The sequence below is a fragment of the Heterocephalus glaber genome, unplaced genomic scaffold (assembly GCF_053883595.1).
Source record: "Heterocephalus glaber isolate CG9 unplaced genomic scaffold, H.glaber_assembly_v1.0 deba00001460, whole genome shotgun sequence".
Lineage (NCBI taxonomy): Eukaryota > Metazoa > Chordata > Mammalia > Rodentia > Bathyergidae > Heterocephalus > Heterocephalus glaber.
In genome coordinates this window covers 5,533,709-5,555,525 of record NW_028258307.1, presented here as the reverse complement: position 1 = coordinate 5,555,525, position 21,817 = coordinate 5,533,709, and the positions used below count along the sequence as shown (strand labels likewise).

At 39.6% G+C, this 21,817-nt stretch overlaps 2 protein-coding genes across 16 annotated transcripts in view; both read right to left on the bottom strand.

Annotated features, from left to right (window-relative positions):
• Positions 1–3,014: 3,014 nt before the first annotated feature.
• Positions 3,015–6,686, bottom strand: Gnrh1 (gonadotropin releasing hormone 1). 2 transcript variants are annotated; one of them, XM_004848359.3, is made up of 4 exons: positions 6,519–6,686; positions 5,575–5,734; positions 4,267–4,362; positions 3,015–3,217 (listed from the first exon to the last, which is right to left on the bottom strand). In XM_004848359.3, exons 2-4 carry the CDS (start codon positions 5,725–5,727, stop codon positions 3,176–3,178), a joined length of 291 nt encoding a protein of 96 aa, XP_004848416.1. In that variant the 5' UTR covers positions 5,728–5,734; positions 6,519–6,686; the 3' UTR covers positions 3,015–3,175. The 2 variants fall into 2 exon arrangements, with proteins under 2 accessions (XP_004848416.1, XP_004848417.1); XM_004848360.3 differs by having other exon boundaries at positions 3,018–3,217; positions 5,575–5,716; positions 6,519–6,675.
• A 3,874-nt stretch (positions 6,687–10,560) lies between these two features.
• The window catches only part of Kctd9 (potassium channel tetramerization domain containing 9), a 34,161-nt gene continuing 22,904 nt past the window's right edge, over positions 10,561–21,817 (bottom strand). For all 14 annotated transcript variants that reach the window (XM_013073463.3, XM_087216797.1, XM_087216802.1 and 11 more), the window contains 6 exons: positions 20,791–20,858; positions 20,599–20,694; positions 19,752–19,901; positions 16,167–16,272; positions 14,192–14,325; positions 10,561–12,455 (listed from right to left, as the gene is read on the bottom strand). In XM_013073463.3, the coding sequence (XP_012928917.1) occupies positions 12,339–12,455; positions 14,192–14,325; positions 16,167–16,272; positions 19,752–19,901; positions 20,599–20,694; positions 20,791–20,858 (671 nt within the window). In that variant the 3' untranslated portion in view covers positions 10,561–12,338. The remainder of the gene's footprint in view (positions 12,456–14,191; positions 14,326–16,166; positions 16,273–19,751; positions 19,902–20,598; positions 20,695–20,790; positions 20,859–21,817) is intronic.

Genomic DNA, 21,817 nt, shown 5'->3' with positions numbered 1-21,817 from the left:
CAACCCCCTATCGATGCCTTTCGTGTCTGAGCTGACAGCTTCTGGGTAACTAGTGGATGGATATGTTCTTTCTTTCCTCACTGTAGCTCATGAGGCAGAGGTAAAGAAAGATATGAAGAAGTTAGTATCTAATAACTCAGTGCAGAAAGGCTAGGAGCTTTTCCCAATGTTGGCTGAACATTAATGTCACCTGGGGAGAGAGCACACCCTAACCCCGTCCCATCATAAGTTCTGAGGGGCCAGTGACCCCCACACGTCATCATTCTTCCACATCCCCTCATTTATTTCAATGTTAGACGAAAGTTAAATCGCTACCTTGGAGGAAATGCAGCTTTAGAAAATTGGTGGTGAAGGTGTTTGCTAAAATCCCTGCTGGTGTGGGTCAGGTTGGAGAGGGAGTGGCCAGCTGCACTCAGGCAGAGTAACATCCCTGTGTAGCCCTGGGCTTGGTGTGTGTGGGTATGTATTTGAAGAGTGTCCCAGTGCTTTAAAACATCTGTAATGTGTTACCTTTGAGAAGCAATAATGCTGCACTTCCTATGTGCATAAGAATCACCCAAACACCTGTTTAAAATAAAGGTGACTTGGGCCCTGAATGAATGTCTCCACCTGGGGAATCTTGGCGTCTAGGGTCTGTGGTGAGAAATCCTCCTTCAGAGCTGCTTCCTTTGTCTGCATCTCTGAGTGCTGATCCCATGCAGGGGTTCTCAGCTTTTCCCCAGACTCCTAGGATGCTACAGCTTCTAAAACTTTTGCTAAAATGTTGATCTGTTTTCAAGCCATTCTTTTTGCTACAGGATCATTTAAAGCCACAGCCATTGGAGATCTTACCTCATGAAATGCATCATTTGATGAGTTTCCCCATCCTTTATTTTGAAAGGCTGCAGACTCCTTCCTCTCCTCCTCCTCCTTCCCCTCTCCCTCCCCCCTCCTCCCTGTCCCCTCCCCCTCCCCCTCTTCCTTCCTCTCCCCCTCTTTTTTCCACTCCCTCTTCCAGTTACATTGATGACATTTCAGATTCAGGGAAATGTTTAACATTTTAGTAAAGGCACCATTTTCTCTAATCTCCTTCCCCTTGGTTATCTGGGTCATTTGCAAATCAAGTGTGCCCAACATGCTCACCTACATATGTGGCAAACCACCAGATGCCACCATAAGCCTGTGACACAGGCATCAGGCTGCCTGCTGAGCATCTTTTTAATCCCATTCAGAGAAGCCCAGGCCCAAAGAAACCGCTGCAGATAAAAGTGACCCAGGACACCTGATGCTCCCAGTGAGATGTGTAGATTAAGTGGATCTGTTGTCTTTCTGAAAATGTGTTCATTGATGTAAAGATTGTAAGTTATATTGTTTTTATAAAAATAAATAATTACAGAGTGTTTGACAAATGAAAGTCTATCCTCCTGACTCCTACGCATGGATTAATGAAATGATACCGTTTATCTTTTGTTCCACAAGCAGACTGTGGATGGCACCACGGCCTAGTTTTATTAAAGTGGGAGTAAAGAAGTTAATTCAGTGTTAGAGATTCTCCAAATGCAGATACTTAAATGTGTTATTGTCCAGTAGCAAGTATGTATATTAGAACAGGACAGTTTTCTGCCCCATGATGGGGAGATGTTTCTAACCCCTACTCAAATTTCCTAGCACAGCACCCCCCCACTTTCTGGCTTGGAAGGGTAGGGCGGTGGGGGTGACGTGGTTTCATTTGTCTGATTCAAAGAGGAAAATGACTAAAACTATCCCATGTCAACTAAGGCTTAGACATTATCTGAAAAGTTTTCCCAGAAGTCTCATACCCACCTGGAAGTTGTGAGGATAAGTGAGAATATTGGTGTCACAGTGTCTGGAACCTCATGAACTGGTCCCCAATAAAACTAAGTTGACCCATGAGCCCGTATCCTGTTTGAGCTCCATTTAACCCAGCTTCCAGGGATGCAGTCTCATTGGCTGTGTGTCCCAGGGCAGCCCAGTGGGTGGAAGCAGACAGTAGAGTAGGTTCCTCAGCTGAGTCTCAATTCCCTTGCTTTAAAGTAAGGAGGACAGTAGTGTCTGTTTTCCATCTATTGCCAGTGAGACTACTTGTGTACACGTCCTAACTCTGGTCTTCATGCAGAGTGAAAGTGGGGACGCTGTTTGGCCAAGGGCCGTGGACACACCAGGGTCTTAATCGCCAGTGGACCGTCTACCCCTTCCTTTCTCACATGAAATGCCAAAAAGATCAGGCAGGTGAACATTACCACTTCTAGACCTTGGTCCCCGCTGTGGTTTGGATGCGTTACACCCCCAAGGCTCATTTGCTGGAAGCTTGGTCCCCAACCTAGGGTGTTGAGGTGGTGCAAACGTTAAGCAACTTGGAGGTCCTTCGGTCAGGGTGGCAGGGATCAATGCCTGTCTCACAGAAGTGGAGTTGGTCTTGTGGAACTGGCTTAATTTCCATGAGGGTGGGTTACTGTAAGTTGGGCCAAACGCGGGCCTCACTTGGCACGTGCTCTCCCCGTATTATGATAAAATAAACCTCTTTTCCTTATAAAGTATGTGATCATGAATATTTTGCGACAGCAGGAGAAAATGGACTACGACTCAAATCTCAAAGTGCCCGACTCAGACAGCATATGGAGTCAGGATGACGGGACCCAGAATCTGCAGGACACTCCCTCCCCTGGGCCTCACTGGGTGTCCAGCTGGCTTCAAAGAGGGCGGGGACAACCTAGGGAAGAAACTTCTTTCCAAGTGGGAAGAAGCCTTGACGCTAGCTCCCTCCTCACTTCTGCAGAGTGATCAAAGATGAAGCTGCACTACCGTAGTAATTAGCTGAATCACTCTTCCTGGCCTGGGTCTCTTTCCCCTCCTTGGGGATGCAGGGCAAGGACGGAGCCTCAAGACCCATCCCATTAGTCAACAGAAGACATGCACGTCATCTCCCTTCCTTCCCCTCTGCCACCTGTCCACAGGGGAGGAGGGACTCCCTTGGGGGGGCTTCCATTGTCCTTCCGCTCAGTTAAAGACTTCACATTTATATCACTGCATTCACGGCACAGAACTTTATTATGAAATACGTGCATATTGATGAAAGAATTTCTGAGATCCACACCATTGACAGATATTTTATGGGCCACAAATTTCAATGTCAGTGTCACACATCAGTGTTGTTGATCCTTCTGGCCCAATGGATCTAAATCTTTTTCTGCCCAGTTTCCTCTTCAATCAGACTTTCCTGAAAAACATATAAGTAACAAATTTATCAAAGTTGACTTGACTGGCTAAATTTCATTACATTTTTTATATTTTCATTTCTAAAACATGGATCTAGGAGAGAGAGGTCCACTTGCTACCATGCACTAGAAAGTGCTAGGGAGGTATAGTAGATTGTGTCTTTTTAAGCTGCCTAATAAAATCTACATTAATAATTTTTGGGGGGGGTACCTGGGATTGAACTCAGGTCCTTGCACTTGCACAGGCAGCAAAACCACTGAGCTAAATCCCTGGTCCCTACGTTAATAAGATGTGTGGACAGAGATGAAAGAAAGAGCTGATCTGAGCAATTAGTTTGTAATTAAACTTGTCTGCCTCTATTCCTTCATAATGTCATATTTGGGAAATTTCACTGCCTATTATTTTTATCAGGCAGTAAGCAAAATTTAAAAATGGAAGGAAATAAAGATGTCTCCCCCACCCCCCCTTTTTCTTTATCCTGTGGATGTGGAAGTTGAAGTCACTGGAGAAAATTATAAGTTTATATCTGTTTCATCAAACACCTATATTAGATTAGTAGGTTCCATTTTTAGTGGGAAATTGGTCTGAAGAGAACACTGAAACTCAAGTCTGTGGCTCTGAATTATGTTGATGAGTTTGGAAGTTTGTAATCCAAAGGGGGAAAGAACACATCTAGACCATTCCCGGTTTCTATATTTCCCTGAAAAAACATGTCATAGAACAATTGATGGATCGAGGGGAGAGATGTGCATCAGCCTAGAGGAGAGCGGCGGAGAGAGTTCCATAAACGAGTACGCTTGAAAAGTTAGATATGTCAGTAGGAAGACATTGGTTTTGTTGGTCATCTCAAATGATCAGCTAATCTGGAGCCAGATTAGCAGATAAAGATTCTAGAGATTTCAATTCAATTGAACAAAACGTTTCCAGCCACTAGTGCTGTTTAAGCAGTGAGTGGGAAAGTCTTGCTTTCAAGGCAGTCAGAAAGGTGGGGTGGCAGCGGTCCCCAGGAGCCCTCCCCTCCCAGCTCTGTATCACGATGCCCTCACTCACCAGAGCCCCTCTCAGGTCGCTGAGGGGAGAGGGAGCCTGGTGGAGCGCGCATTCGGAGTGCTGGGGTTCTGCCAGCTGATCGATCTCTTTGGCTATCTGAAGAAAAAGAGTGCGATTCTTGGAGGTGGAGGTAAAGAAAGAAAATGATATTTTCCTTTGCCAACAAAAATTGTGGAGAATGAGGCCCAGAGGTTGTAGGGCTGACCGGAAGGCGGGGAAGGCGGCAGGGTTGAGATGCAGACTGGTAAGGACACAGATCCGCCATCAGGCATTTTGGGCAGCATGGGGTGGGGGCTGGAGATGTTGGGGACAATAAAAATAGATCATGTTCTCCTCTTCTTAGAGATGATGAGAGTGAAGCGCTTTGAACCCCATGAAAGAACAGTACACAAAACTGAAGAGCCCATAAGGATGAATAGGGTTGGTTTTCGTTTCATACCTTTCACTATCATCATTCAATGAGATTTGGATCCTGGAGCTTCTTTATTATTTCTCCAAAAAGAAATTTCCAATAAAAATGAAATGATATTAGGCTCCTCTGTCTAAATTTCCCCATCTCAGCCCTGTGTTACTTTTTGATTAATTGGCTACAATAAATGGCTTTTCTCCTTTAATCTTCACCCACCCCTAAGAAGTCATATTTTATAGATACCGAAAAGTACAGAAACCAAGTACCCCATGTTAATGCTGGTAATCTCATCGACATGAAATTAAATCCAGCATGTTTTCCACTACACTATCTTTGTCATCTGAAGTTTGCTAGCTCCTGGCCTCCAGCAGTCTCTAGCTTCTTTAACTGCCTCTGTCAATGAAAAGAAACCACAGAGCATACATCCTGATGAAAATACTTACTTACACATTATGAAAATGTGCTACTGATATAACTCCACAGATTGTTTTCTTTCTTTTCTGATGCTGAGGATTGATTCCTTCATAGATATTTTTAAAGAAAAAGAAAAACAGAAGGTCTAAAATTTTCTTTCCAGCCTCAAAAAACCAACTTCTACTACTGATCTTGGCTTCACCTCATTGTTTCTAATCCTTTGAGCAAGTCCGCACATTTAGAGTACAGCAAAGCATCCTGTACTTGTTGGGATATCCTCCTGGCATTTATCCTGCTCTTTATTTCATTAGTCCCTGTCTGAATTCAGTGTAGGAAGTGGATTTCTACTTTGTAAGAGTCTTGTCTCCCCTGGTGTATGTAGGACGGAGAACAGAGCCACGCCATTGAGTCTCATACTAAATATTTCTCATAGCTAAACTGAATGAAATAAAGTAAGTCTTCATTGTGAAGCTGAGAGAACTTACCTCTTGGAAAGAATCAACCAAGGTTTCAGCATTTCTCTTTCCTCCAGGACGCAGGCCATAGGACCAGTGCTGGCCTGATATGTTTTCCACACATAAAGTCAACAGGATAAATCCAGCCAGGAGTTTGGGAATTGGCCCCATTCTAAGGAACATTAATGAACTATGAAAATAGACCCAGAGTGGGTTGAGTGAAAATGAAGAACTCTTAATGAAAAGCCTACGATCTGTATCATTAACCCTACACAAGATGGAAGCTGAAGCCATAGTTTTTCACACAGAAACATGGAAGTACATTTTGCTTGTTTGCCTTGAATTTCCTGGCCATTGAGGACAAAGATCAATACTTTAAACCACATATGCAGCATTTTTGTGCTAAGTTACTCCATTTTTATTATTTACGTGGTTACTCAAAACCCATGATTCATCCCTTACCAAATTCACTTTTTGGCTTTGTACCGGTCTTCAGCTTTATCATTCCTGAGTTAAAGAGAACTATACCATCTGCTCTGAAAGTAGCCCCTCCTAGGCATCTCGGGCTACTGTAGTCGCTTGATGAAGACAGCGACAGTATGGTACTAATGACATTTTGTTATCTCCCCTGTAGTCTTTCAAGCTTTATTGCTGGTTAGACCATCTGTTAGAAAGAAGACACAATAGCATTCAGAGTAATGAGTCCCGGAGCAAAACTCTCCTTTGCCAAGGGAGCTTCTAATTAATGTGCCTCCAGGTTAATTTTCATTTGATGAAGAAGTGAACTCAGACAAACACTGGCAGGATCTCTGAGGCTGGCATGACAAGGTCGGTGCAGGACAAAGCTGCTTTAGCCACCATCCCACCTGGCCTTAGTCCTTGGGTTATACAATGCCCTGTAGACATAAAATAGCATGCAATCTAAAAAAGCAGTGAAATACCAGTAATAGTTCCAGAAATACAAAGCATTTTACCTGTTGGGAGGTGAACAGCCAAAGAACCCCAAGCTTCCTTTGGGGTGTGTTGAGTATTGTGACTTCTCTCTTCCTTAATTTCCTTTTTATATGAACCCTTTTCTGGACATGAGAATCTTTCCTGCTGGTAAATTATGCTGCTATGGACTACAGCTTATTTTAATAGGAAAAATTTTAATCCTCCCATAATGCTCTCTAATGGTGTATGTAATTGGAACACCCGCTGGTGTATCTGTTAAATTTACTTAAGTCTGGCCATTAAAACCTCAGCTAAAACTTTTATAGCTAAGTCCACCACCAAGAGATGAAAATCTAGCTAGGTTGGATTCCCCTGAGGAAACTGGAAGCCTTATTAAGAAGTTATAAAGAATAGACATCTTAGATTAATCTTAAATGCTCCCACAAAACTTTCACAAAGGATGCTGTGCAATAAATGTACTGTACATTGAGTCAGGATATCTGTGAACTGGTCTCAGCTTGTAGATTCCATTTGCAAAAGGAGGATTTAAACCAGATAATCATAGAGTTGCTTCCATTCTTCCAAGTCTGATTAATTAGTGATTATTGGCACTAGGAGTATTCTAATTCCATATAAGATCTTAAAGTAGATAGTTGGAGTGAAACTCTAGCCATTCTATCCATCAAGTTCTCTCCTTTTTTGGGGGGGGGGGGGACCGGGGATCGAACTCAGGACCTTGGGCTTGTAAAGCAGGTGGCAGCACCACTGAGCTGAATCCCCGGCCCCATCATCAAGTTCTCTCTTTATCTTGAAAGCCTTCCATAGCATCAAAAAAGTAAGAAAAAAGAAAATGAAAGACCATATCGAACAGAATTAGGTTAAGAGACCCATTTATTTCAGTAAATGCTTATTAAAATATGCAAATCACAAAGATGAGCACTAACAGTCATGTCCCTGTGGCTAAGACTAACTTCATTCATTATAACTTCCCTCCAAGGTGCCTATTATCATCCAAATGTCATGCTTCTGCAAGATGAGGCCTTGCTCTTTGGCCCAGGCTGGCCTCAACCTCCTGAGCTCAAGTCATCTTCTCACCTTGGTCTCCTTAGGACTGGACTAACAGGTGCGTGCCACTGAGCTCTACTATGTCATGCAGATCTTAGACGTTCCACCGCATGCCACAGATGTCTTCAGTGGCATGACTGTGGACATGTTATTTATACAAGCATTTTAAAAAGAAATAAAACTATTACTGTATTTTATTACATTTATTTGTTGTTTTGTTTTTGGTACCAGGGATCGAACTTGGGACCTTGCACCTGCGAGGCAGGCAGCGGCACCACTGAGCTAAATCCCTGGTCCCTTTATTACAGTTATTTGAATACACGATTGTGTTACCTTAATTTTCTCCTGGTCTGTAGGCTATGATAATCAAAGATTCTATCCTTTTAATCATCTGTTAATAACCCTTGGTATTTAGTCAGCATCCAATAAATATGAATGGATGATGTCAGTGAGTGAATGGAAGGGAACATTTAGCTAGATGAGGCCTAATTCTTCTATTTCTGCTTCAAGGATACATTTTATCTGATATAGAATTATACCTTTATGTATTATAGGCTGTAAAAGCTGTTACATTAGCTATGCCAGAAGATTGTTTAAAAATACACATTAGTTCATTTTACAGCTGAGACTGGCAACGTCTCCTCATTGCCCAGTGTCCTCTGACCTAATTCCACCTGCAAGGATTTCAAATAAAGAACAACAGTACCTTGCCCCCAGGAAATTTCCTTGGTTTATCCAGCTATTTCTGAGGAGGTTGTGCAGCACACACGATAGCATAGAGAAAGGGATATACTTTAACATGTGATTGCACATAGTGGGGAATTTCAAAATGAAAAACTTCAAATTACAATAATGGTTTCACAATCTTGCTGAATGACAGATGTGTTTAGACACCGAATGACAGATTTCATTTCCAGGCTTTTTTCAGTGAGAATTGTTTGAACAATGTTAAACAATGTTTGAGTTGCCCAATTGATTTTGTTTGCTGAGAAACGTGCTTCTAAGTGCCATTTAAGAAAATGTGGTTTTTGGTTAAGACAAATGAAATGGAAGTTAAGACTTGTGAGCCCTGTTGTCAGCTCGCACTTCCTTCCTGAGAGCCTCACTGGGTTTCTTGTAGGTCATTTCTATCAGTTATATTAAATTTTTAGAAAAAAATACTTGGTACATAAACCAACAATGTGGCCTATGAAATTATTCAAGACGATCCACATCCTCAAGCCTGCATTTTTCTTCTCTTAGGTTGCACAGATTTCAAAGGCAAAAGCCAAATTTCTCATCTTACTATCCCACCTTTTCAAACTAGTATGCATTTGAGTTTTTGATGTTTAATGACACGCTTTGAACTCTCACAATTCCATGGTTAGGCCAGTCTACCAAAAAAGTTGAATAATTGAGCTTTAAGTATTTGGATTTTATAGTCGTCATATTTTTTCCCCTAAATTTGTTAGAATGGCTTCAGAGGGAAAACTGCTTCATTCTCAACACTAAAACACCTCAAAATTATTACAATAATGGCTTCATAATCTTGTAGAATGACAGATGCAAAAATCTTTTTTGCCCTAATGTACAATCTCAGCAGGAAGAACTCAAGGTGAATTGTGGCTGACAACTGTCATCAGGCTGTAAAATGGTCTCTCAGAGAATTAATCCGCGGATAAGGTACTTCAAACTAAAATAATGCAACCATTTTTCTTCATAGTCATGAACCTTTAAATTTTAAATAGAGTACTACTTCCTTAGGGATTTTACAAAATTTTAGGGCTTTTCACATATTAAAGATGACTTAAGTTGACTTGAGGACAGATTTACAGTATAAACAACAGATTCATAAATGAAATGGAGAGAACACTGTCTTGATTTATAATGGAAATCTTCATAAGAAAAATGACTTTGTTGGGCAAGGTGGTGCCCACCTATAATCCCAGCTACTTGTGGGCTGAGGAAGACAGATTGAAAATTAAGAGGCCAGCCTGGGCAACCTAATGAGACTCTGTCTCAAATTTTAAAAAAGGCTCTCGAGGTAGCTCAGTGGTAGAGCACTTGCCTGGCATGTGTGAGGCCCTGGGTTCAAACCCAGGGGTGCTGTGGGGGTGGGGTGAGACTGTCTATTTCCTACCAAGTTTTCCTGGAAACTACTTGAAGGAACTAGACTACACTAAAGCATAACATATGTTGCTTTAGAACACTATAATCTAACCAACTTAGATTTAAAACTTTTCCCTAACCTTCCCCCATCAACTCTGTGTATAGAAAACATGTTTTGTAATTAGGGCTAATCAAAGTTTTACTACTTTGAAACTTTTCCCCTCAGAAGTCTCTCTCTTACACAGTTGTCAGGCAAAGAAATGTTTGTGGGATATACTATTCATTCAGTGTAATAAAGCTAACTAGTAACGTTCGTCAGCTAAAGATCAATACAAATTACTACAAGGCAGTCTTTTATCAGAATGAATAGTTTTTTCTTATGATGATTTTGAAAAGATCATAAATGAATCTTGTTTGAAGAAATGAGCTTACAGTGGACCCTTGACTTACAAATTCAAATGGTTCAACTCAATTGGTTGTAACTCCAGTTGGTCAATTGAAGCCTCAGGCTCCTCCACACAGCCTTCAGTTTCTCTCCTGTGTAATTTTAGGCCACATTTTCTTCCAGGCAGATCTCAGTGCCCTCGGAGAGACACTGGCCCAGGATCTCTCAATTAACCTCACACAGGAAAGCATGCTGTAATGTTCCTTCCAGGACTCTAGGGATTATATCTTATCTGAGACCATTTGGAAGCACAAGTGGCCAGCTTTCAGATGGCAACTCAAGACTTTGGTCATAAGTTAAAACTAAAATTCCAGTCATAACTAGAGGGTCCACTGTACTTTGATGGCACCTTTAAAGCAACTAATCCATAAGAAATGTTATGCTACGTTTCATTTTTCACCCAGACCCTGGTCGTCAACCCATATTGAAGAAATGTAAGGAAAACACAGAAAGTGCTGATTTTCAAAATCAAGAGAAGGAACATCTTTTCAACATTTCATAGTATTTATTAATGCAGTATACCTTAGATCCAAAACCTGCAGTTTCTAAGTACACCATGTTAAGAGCTTTCAGATCCTTCTGCAATTTTAGATTTGTCTACAGAGGTACCCTTCAGTGAATGAACAACACATTCTATAATTATTGAAAATATAGTACAGAGTGAAATGATTTAAATATAATTTAGGCACATATTGATTATGAAAATAGATATCTTTCAATACAATACTTCTTTGTCTTGGTAAAAATAATAAAGCAAAGAAAATAATTCATTTCTAAAGTTGCTTTCCTTCACCTGTAAAGGTCCACTCCCCTCCCACTGTGCATAAGTGCCCTTCACTGTTAAGGAAAGCTTTGCATATGTAGATATAGAAGAAGCTACAGAAATACTGGAGATACAGCATTCTCCCAGAGGAGACAAAAGTGGTTTTCAGTGATTCACTGCCTCAAACTGATGAGTCTGTAGGATTCAGAGCTGTCTGGACGCAGCTTACGCCCCTGCTCTAGGGGTGGACATGAAGACACTGGGATATAGGTAGAGACGTAAAGGCCCTATCTCTGCTGCTATGGAGACAGCGACTCACGGAAGTTGGGCTAAATTTGACAAAAACCAACAAAAAAGACAAGTAAAAGAACCACAGGTGCTAACTGGTATTACAAATCAGACCAGCCAAATTTATTCATATTTTGTGGTTATAATCATGATGTCAATTTAAAATTCCACATTTTCCACTGTAGGGTTTGAGCTGCAATTATGTCACCTTCTAAAAGGTGACTTTGCCATGCTTACTCATGTGGCTTTTACTGTAGTGGATTTGGATTTAATGCCTATTTCTAAGCTGGCCAGGTTTAAGCCATTTGCCGTTTGAATTAAATGAATATTAATGATGCACTTTGGGTTTGTGGTTTTGAAGTATCTTCCTGTGCTTATGTTGACTGTATATGAGAAAACTAGACTCGCAGTGTAGACAGAAAAAACTGCCTGGTCTGGTGTTGAGAGGAACTTGCCTAGAATGAAATTCTGACAAATGTTCATTTAATAGTTGTAGCTACAGGAAAATTTTCTGTTCATCTAGAGTGTTCCAATGTACCTTCAGTATCATCATAATGTACAATGATTTTTTTTTCCCACTCTGTCTCAATTAATGAGAGAGGGTTATTTCTTAAACTCAGTTACTGTTTTGTTGTAAAAAGTAAACATAAAAATGAACCTGAATAGAGAACCTTAGGGAATCTGACCTCACCATAGTCATATGTAGCAACAGATATTTAAAGAGTGGAGGCATCACTAAAGCTATCTATGAACCTGAACAATCTTTTCAAAGTTTCATAAAGTTTATCGATTTAAATATCCATACTGCATCTAGATATTCAATAAATATAGTTGCATATTTTGTGCTTTTCATAAATTAAAATTCTCAATTGCATCTGAAACCAAGATGGTATTTCCATATCATGCCTATTTAAAAGCATATATAATAGATACTATTCCCGGTCACAAAACCAGGCAAATCCCCTTACCCCATTCAAAAGGCAGCAATATAATCTACTTTTCCTACATCTATTAAATGAGTGCTTTTCTTTTACATTTTCTGTGGGAAAATTTCAATTTTTTTCCCCTATGCACCGTTGAGAACAATCATAATCCTCTAAATATTTTTAAAACTCCCTTACAGTGTTATATCTTCTAGACAACTGAGTGGGTGGAGAAACAAGATGATAAGGAGAACATTTTTCATCTCGGACATCTTCCTCTCTGAAGCGCTCATCTGACACTCTGTGACATATGTAGTGGCGTCAGCATCTCTTCAAATATGGCCCCCTTCACATTGGAACCTCTCAGGTTGGCTTCCTGAAGGTCACAACCAGATAAATCACAGTTCTGTAAGACAAAACAAAACTCATGTAACGCATGGAGATTGAGGACCTTAGATGTTTCCTTGCAAAATGATTTCTGGGCTAATGGACAATGTTCATGTACAAAGAAACAATTTTCAGAACACTCTGTCTACATATGTCAAAGTCAGATTTTCTTCTACCACAAATGTGTAAACAAAGGTTAAAGTGAAGCATGTCCCTGTTCTTCTTCGATTTTACAAACAGGCAATTAAAATCCAGGATGGATTCCAATGTGGTAACTATTCTCATTATAATTCAAAAGGCAGGAGATGGGAAAAGACAATTTTTTAAAAATCTGAGATTTTACTTAATAATTAGTGTAGTAGACTTTGCTATTCTGCAGCCCTAACATTTTTACAGCAGGGAACTAACTGCCTTTTATTTTTTAGCCCCAAATTTATGTGTACAATTCAACGAGTTTTGGTAGATGTATGCACTGGCACGGTCACAACTGGGAGCTGTGAATTTCTCTCAAGATCACAGAGGGATGACAGATGAAAGAGAAATTCTTGTTAAGTTCCTGGGGATGGTAGGGTCCACAGTTAAGAGAGGGGTGAGTACATGCAACCTTTTAAGAAGCCAAATGTCAGCACCTGGCCCTTAATGGTCAGCTGGATCAGTCTCGGCATTGAGCAGGAAGGAGGAAGGCTTTTGCTGGTCTCAGTACAATGACTACGTGGTAACCAAAACCAAGGAAAACTTATGCTCTTGGCTAACACTAACAAAAAATAAATAATTTTGCTCATTCTAGGATTACACTGTTGGCCTCAGGCCTGTTTTTTTTGCCTTAAAGTTTAAAAGGGTCTGCTACTCTGTTCCTGAGCCCTATCAGAAGATCAAGGCAAAAATATTTCTGAAAATACCAACAGCAAGCTAAATTTTCAAATACTGTCTTCTCTAACCCTATCTGTGCCGGATATTTTACACAAAACTATATCATTCAATATGATAGCCACCAGCCACATGTGGGTATTTAAATGAATTAGAAGTAAATAAATTTTAAAAATCAATTTTTCAGCTGTACTAGATACGGCTCAAGTGGTCGGTAGCTCTGTGTGGCCTGTCAGCTACTGCGTTGAGGAGCACAGAGAGAGAACACGTGCACCGCGGCAGGAGTTTGGCTGGAGAGCAGCGAGATATCGACAGCTGTAACTGTTGTGGAATCTGCTAGCTAAACATGCAAATCAAGAAGATATAGAGTGTAGTACAATTCTTAAGAAAAAGATGACTGCACAAAATTAAAATCTCAAAGTGAGATCCAAAAAGAGTACGATGGAATTTTAAAATAGGCTTTTCCTCAACCTGATTTCACTGCTGTATGCCATTTAGATTTCTCAGGTAGTACAAGAAATAATCTGGCTCACTGAATTCTCTGAAATTAAAATTTACAAAAAACACAATAAATCAGATTAATAAAGTCTCTAACCAAGTTGTCTATTTGAGAAAAACCCACCAAAAAGGAGAGAAATAAAATCAGCCCAGACTGAAGGTTAGATGAGTGTTTACATCCAGAGCTGGCTTCCGGGCCTCAGACGACAGCTCCCGGGCTCCCGCTCTGGAGCCAGTACTGCTCTGACCAAGCAGCTGAAAGGGAGAAACCTCTCCTCCCGTGCTGGCACGTCATCTGGCAGTTTCACCAGCTGACGACTTTGCTTATGATTTGCATGAATTCTGCATGATATCTTACATTAACTGAAGTTCTCTCAACAGTGAACTCACCTCTAAGTCGGTTCCGGCCAGAGTCGCTCCTCTGAGGTTACAGTTCTTCAACTTTGCATTTTTTAACGTAGCAACTCTCAGGTTAATTCCTGTCATCTGACTTCCTTCCATATCCACACCTTTCAGATTAGCACCTATGGTGAACATATTTTAAGAGTAGATTAATTTAAAAAGAGCTATCAACTGTCAACAAAACTGCAAGATGACTTAATGGAGGTGATGAAGGCCTGCTAGTTTTTGGAAATGAACCCGAAATTTCAATGTTGGAAATTTGTTTACTTATGGTACAAATTAATAGTTTCATTGATACTTTTTCTTTACCCATTTGATCAGATTTATTGTTTGGCAACTGATGCGTATGTTAAATGCTTTATAATAATTGTATTCATTATATTTGTGATTGTTTAACATTCTCATGGAGAAAAAGAAACCCAGGCATAAAAATACCTGCTGGGCCTCCACACAGTTTTGGTTTTTACAGACACCTGGAGCCCGTGTCTACAAGGTGGGCAGAGAGACACCACCCACTGACCAGGCACAGGCTGTGAGCTTTGACCCACTGCTCAGTCCATCTCAAGATCTGGTTTCTGTTGACCTCTAGCTCTTCAGGCATATTGCTGGGCAGCTGGTGCACAATATCTTCCTTATATGGTAACATGGCCTTTTCATAAAGAACTTGAAAAATCTCACACTCGATCTTGTCTCCTAGTTTCTTCTCATAACCCCTTGTTTCAAGTCTTTTGTACAATACGCTGTTATCTGTTCTCAACACAAAAACTGCATGAAACCATCGTTCAGGAAAGAAATCACAACCATGGTAGTCTACAATAACTCCACCTTCTGCCCTGTGGTTCTCTAACTCATCAACTACTTTTTCTTCATCTAAAATGGGACACTCATACTCTTCATCGGAGCCATTATATAGTGCCCCTTCTCGAGCTACATGACCCACATTAATGTACTTTAGTGCTGATCTGGATGTTCGGAAGCCAATACTTTTTTGTATGTTTTTTGCTTTGCAGTCTAGGCTGGCCTTGAACACACTGTGTAGCCCAGGCTGCCTTGGCCTCCTGAGTGCTGGGATTATGAATACTTTTGAGGGAGACATAAATTCTGTCTCATGATAATTAGCACTTTTACAATATGCCTGCCACCACAGGCTTATGACAAGAGGATAAATACAATATCTCCTAAGTACACAAGTAAACAAAGTGCCCAATTCACAAACACAACAAAGCAATAATGAATTATTAAAACTAAAAATGACAAACTACTTTGTGCAAACTGTAATTTCCTTTTGGTGAGTATGAGGATATTTTACTATGGTTAAGACGTTGATACTTATTTCTCCAACTACAGTATCATTAAATATTCAAGGCTTTATTTCCTGTGTCCTCAATTTTGATTAGCATATGACCGAGATCAAGGAAACATTTACCCCTTTACAAACTCTACAAATACTTTTTAGTTTTAACAATAACTCTACTGGTCTTTTTACTTAAGGTTCGCTTTCACCATAGAATAGGTACATAGCAGACCCTCAAGTTACTACCAGCTCGACATATAAACAACTTGGGTTATGACTGGAATTTTAATTTTAACTTACAACCAAAGTGCTTACAGATGGTCTCATATCCAGATTTTTTTTTGGTACCAGGGATCGAACTTGGGACCTTGCACTTGTGAGGCAGGCTGAAGATCCACTGAGCTAAATCCCTGGCCCATCAGATCCAGATTTAACCCTTAAAGAGTTCTCGAAGGAACATGAACATCCTTTCCTGTGTGGGGTTAACAGAGAAATCCTGGGCCAGTGTCTCTCCAAGGACCCTGAGATCTGCCTGTGTACAGGACAGAGACTCTGAAGGCTGTGTAGAAGAGCCTGAGTCTTCAATTGACCAATGTGAGTCACAACCAGCCCTCAAGAACAAATTGAGTTTGTAAGTCAAGGGCCCACTGTAAGAGAATAGACTCTCACCTTCTAAATTGGCTTTGAGACCAGAAGGATCCTCAAAATTACACAGCTTCAGGGATGCACCTTCTGCATTAGAACAGAGCATCTTGACTCCCTGGAGATTTGCACACTGCAAAGAAAAATGGCTTCATTTTAAGGTTCATAATTTTGTTCTAATTGGGGTAAAAAGAAAAAACTACAAAAAAGAGGATTCAATTCAACACATTTGTAATCAATTATTTTCATTTACAATAAAGACTATTTTAATGGAATCCAAACAGAACTGAGAACATTTTATAGAAACAATTCTTTCAGAACTGTTTAAAAGAAAGTATTAAATTAACAACAGCACACCTACTTTGCATAAAATATAGGCGTTTAGAACAAAGAAGCTGGGGGAGTAGAACTATGACACCCTATTTCTATTTTTATAAACACTTTCATTTCCAAGGCCAGAATACTAATGCCAGGGAACTGAAGGCATCATTTTGCTACAGTACATTACCAAGTTACTTGTACAGTCTTTCTGTACCAACCATCGCTACCCACACTGTAAACTCTAAGCACCCATGTCACAATGCACAAAAAAAGCAGAGCAGAGAGTACGAAATTAGAAAAAATGTCTGAGACTTAAACTGTTAATCTAATGCCATCAAGTCTGTAACTTTGATAACCATTAGTTACAATGGAAAGCTCTCCTATGATCAAAGTGGAAGCTGAATGCAAAAGTGTTTAAAAAATTATAAGGCATACTATGAATGATGATTGCAGTTGTCTAAAATCCTAAGGCTGATCAAGTTATATGCTACCCACACTTATGGAGAAAATCCTTGTTTTACAGGTACAGTTTCATTCAGCCCACAGTCAGTTCCGCTAAGAGACAGAGACCATTTCAACCACAGATGACTGAGAAACTCTTGCTTCCTCCCACCTGTGCTTGTGCCTAACATAAGGTAGCTCTGACTGGCCAGGTAGGACAGTAAGGACCTGCAAGGACCAATGTAATAAAGCATGACTGGATTTTACGTACTTAGAAAAGAACAAGACAGAAAGTTGATATATGCAAATAAATGCCTCTGGTTCTCTGTAATGCTCCAAAGTAAAGCACAAGATAAATATCAAAAGTTTGCTAGGATATACCATGGAATCTCATAAAGAGGCAAATATATCAGAGATTGCAGTGAGATTTTCTAACTTCAACTACATAAAGCATTTCACCCTCAATTCATCAAATGATAAAGGAGGTCACCAATGTTAAGATTCTAGAACTCTGCTAATAAAGTTCACATTAAAGTTATGAGAACTTATCTTACTTTATCGAGAGAGACAATATGTTCTGATGAAAGCAGTTAGATTTTACTGTGATTTAAAAAGTATAATAATGGTATATTTTGGGTTCCTTTGTGGTGGTGGGCGAGTATAGGCAAGCACTCTACCACTGAGTTACATTCTCCAGTGTTATGTGTTTTGGGTTTTTCGGTACCAGGGATTGAAGTCAGGACCTTGAGCTTGTGAGGCAGGCAGTGGAACTACTGAGCTAAATCCCCGGCCCCCCAGTATTATGTTTTTAAAATGGTCCTTATTGTTAGAGAAAAAAATACAGATAGAATAATCTGTGGCAAAGTTCAGACAAAACAGGTTATGTACAAGGGGGATTCAACTGTGTCTATTTTTGTAAATGCTTAGCATTTTTATTTTTTTATTTTTAAAAATTTTTTATTTTTGGTACCAGGGATCGAACTTGGGTCATTGAGCTTGAGCAGCAGGCGGCGAAACCACTGAGCTAAATCCCAGGCCCATGCTTAGCATTTTTAAAATGAAAGTCCTTTACACACACAAAAAAGGAAAACTTTAGATTCCAGTTCTAACTCATAAAAACTAACCTTCTGGCCTTTGGCAGTTCTCTTAAGTTTCTCAGTCTGTAAAATGGCCAGGTCATGTTAAATAATCATTTCATTTCTTACCATTCTACAAGCTCTTACCATTCTGTGAGTCTTGGGTGGGAAAACGCAATGGAGAGGGAACAGCTGCATTACCTCATCAGAGCCTAGGCCATTAATGGCAGCAGAGCGCGTAGCAGCACTCTACAGCACGCTGACAGAAAGGATAGTGAGACACGGACAAGGGCTGCTGGACAGTGGCGGCCAGAGACCATCCTGGTTTACAGCAGCAGGAGGATTCCTATGGAAAGGTTCCGCAGGCCATGAGGGAAAGAAGCAAAGCTATAAACTGGGTGAGCAGCAGTTCAGCGAGAGTGGTGGGCGAGTGAGACTGGCCTGTGTGGCACAGTGCTTATCAGCATCACCGTATTTGTGGACAGTACAGGGCATGGCTGTTAGGCAGTGGCCATCCTGGAATGCCAAGGGCAATGAGAAGTTAGTTTGTACTCTCACAGCTTAGACAGCTGGACAGTGACTTTTCAATAGGAGCCATTTTCATCGGTAGTCACTAACCTTACACTCTGTAACCCCAGTTGATAAAGTAATTTTTTCATTATCTATTCTGGCCTTTATATCAGCTACACGACATGGATAGACTAAGTATTACAAGACCTAGCTTACAGAGAAGAAAATTATGGCTCAAGTTCACAGTTCATAAACTGTAATTAAATATTAGAACTGCAAACCAGTTGTGCTAAATGACCTTATTTGTCTCATCTCTTTTTGTCTTTAGCAAAAAAACAAGTTGTCTTTCAACATTTCACTTGAGACCGACTAGGTCCTTAAGACTTTTTCTTTGTGCTGTTAATCTTTTGTCTCTTTTGCTGACTTGACCTTTTATCATATAATAAAATAAAGAGTGACAGTATCTAAACTGTGTACTGGCAGATTTTTTACATCTGAAACAAAGCACCATGGAAAACAGGCTCTAACTAAGGAAAAAGCCAAAATTATAATATTTCAATAAATGACTGTCATGTACAAGGAGTAGTTAGTTCCAAAGACATACTCACTTAGGCCATGGCATTAAAGAACTTAAAAGTTGTTATTGGTACTACATATATTCTCTAACCCCAAATTAATACAGATAATTGTTACATAAATACATACATGCACATACATACGTGACTTTACACATATATATACACACACACACAAGTATTTATACCTATATCCACACCTATACCTTTACCTATCTATACCTATCTATATCTAATCTATATCTAGAGAGAGAGAAAGAGCAACACTTAGATGCTAACATCCAGACTGATGCATACGTTTATTTCAAAGTATTTCTGATGAATCATTCTAGGGCAGTCACATTTTCCCATTCCAAAAATGAGACTGAGGTCCAAAATGACACTTTTGCTTTTAATTTGCAGGAAAATACCAGTTCTAATGAATTTAGTATACTATATGGAGACCAAGATCCAATTTCAAGATTTCATTTATCAGTTGCTAAACCTTTCAGGTCTATGTTTAATAAAGGATATCAAAGTTGTAAACTCAATCCATTTCACTTTTGGAGCCTTCAGTTTTATCACTGACATACTAAATTATCTGTTTTCAAATAAAACCTCCTCTAAGAGACAGATATAATTCCTGGTTTTTTGAGACTGCTTAACAGCCTAAAACTTTAATTTTTCTCATAACCAAAAATTATCCTTACATCCAGCACTGATCCAGAAAGATCAGCTCGTTCAAGATTTGCACAGCAGAGATTTGCATGTGCAAGGTTGCAGCGGCTTAAATTGGCCATTTTGAAGTTAATGTATCGAAGGTCCAAACGGGAAAGATCAGCACCACTGAAGTTTAAACCCTGAAATTAAAAAGCACAAACTGTCATAATGTTTAAACCATCTGTTTGCATTAAATTTAATTACTATAACTCACCATCATGGGGTTTTAGAAGCAATTGGCAGTTCAGTGACTTGGAGTTTCTTATAAAACATGAGCAAACGGAACTTACATACGTGAAGTGTTTGTTCTTAATGAGTTCCACATAAAGGAAACTTTACATGTACATTAGGACACTGACTATCCTATCCTTCATTCATGTGCCAACATTTCTAAAGAGAAAACCTTGTTAATAACATACCTGATGTTAGTTCAGTGAAAACTCATTGTGATTAAAAGATTTTCTTTCAATAATTCGGACAGTTTATTAAGAAAAGGTGGGTCTTAAGCACTATAATACATAAAAGTATCTGCCACTGACTAGCCATACATAGCCAACTGTGCAAATATTAACTGTTAGAATTGCTGCAGTTTCCATATACTATTCAAAAACTGCTACATGAAGCACAGTTAGACAATAAAAAAGGCTACTACACGTCTTTTGGGCTGTTTCAAAATTAAGTCACTGCTATGGCCCATAATTAAATTATATTTTGCATGAAAAGAAAACCAAAGCAAAAATAAAAGTACTGTAAATAAATAAAACCCTACAAGGATGAAAGCCTTTACTCACAGATTTGCTGATACAAATAAGTTGTGTAAAAGTTTGCATTAATTACCTGGCAACGCAATTCTGACTTAGTTGGAGTTGCTAACAGAAATCGAACAAATTCCTTTCGGGATATTGGTGAATGGTCCTCTGGTGGTTGAGAATTCTTGAAAAAGATATAAAAAAATTAGTGTGCCATTTTGGGAGAAATCTGTACTAAATATAATACTGGTCAATACTGGTCAAGATAAAAGAACCTCACCTTTATTGCCACTTCTAGGTGTTCAATCAATGAGTCTATTCCAAAAAATCTGGCTTCTTCTAACACACCTATCAGAACAAAAAGGATGTGACTTTCAGAGTCAAGTGTTTTTCCTGTGTAGGGGACTAACCCAGGGCTTCAGGCATGCTAGGCAGGTGCTCTACTACTGGGCTACAGCCTCAACCAACAACTCATATTTACAGAATTCTTTGTGCTGAATGCTCACAACAGAACTGAAATTCAACAAGTAGGCTATTGTTAAGAGCAGACAAACAACTAATGTGCAGAATGTATGTACAGAATACTGAAAAATATTTTTAAAACAAAAGTTTTCTGTAAGATAAAAAAAATTAAAACAAAAGCTTTCCACACTTCAAAGTCATTTCTTGTAATTAAACAGGCCACAAGGAAGAAACTGAACACTACATATTCCTAAGACAACAGATTTAGCGATTTCATTGTGAATCCAATAAAAATGATTAGTGCATTTAATCTTAGCATTTCATTTACTTTTTTAATGGAGCAAATCTGATTGGGTTGTCATAAATACTTACTGAATCAGAAAATGATAGAAATGAATAAAAGTTGATGTCAGCTTCCTAACAAGTCAAAAGGTAATTCAGAAATTTTTCTTATAGGAAAATAAGTTTTTAAGGATGATCTCTAAATGATAAGAGTCATTTCACCTATTGCCTGGTGACCTGGCATGCTTACTGCCTCTCATGGTCAGAGTACGGGAATAAATCTAGAAGCCACCATCATTCAGTTGAACGGTTTTAAAAAACTACTAAGGATTCAGGAATTACCAAGACTGAGACATCGTTCCTTCCTTCAAACAGTTCTGAACTAATAAGAAAACCGTAAGCAGTCATTTGGGAAGAGGAAAATGAACTTTTCTTTGAAAACCAAATCCCATCTGCAATAATCCGACTACAACACAAAGGTTATCGATGGCCAGCATGCTGCTCAGGGCCACTCTGTCCACGCTAGAGTGGCTCCCTCCGGGATTCCTCCAGCAAGGCAGCCA

Excerpts from the sequence above, each read along its gene's own strand:
- Gnrh1 (XM_004848359.3), bottom strand. The coding sequence starts at position 5,727 with ATGTTCCTTAGAATGGGGCCAATTCCCAAACTCCTGGCTGGATTTATC. Across the intron at positions 4,363-5,574 it reads TGGTTGATTCTTTCCAAGAG|ATAGCCAAAGAGATCGATCA; the intron begins GTAAGTTCTCTC and ends CTTTTTCTTCAG. Across the intron at positions 3,218-4,266 it reads GCGACCTGAGAGGGGCTCTG|GAAAGTCTGATTGAAGAGGA; the intron begins GTGAGTGAGGGC and ends TATGTTTTTCAG.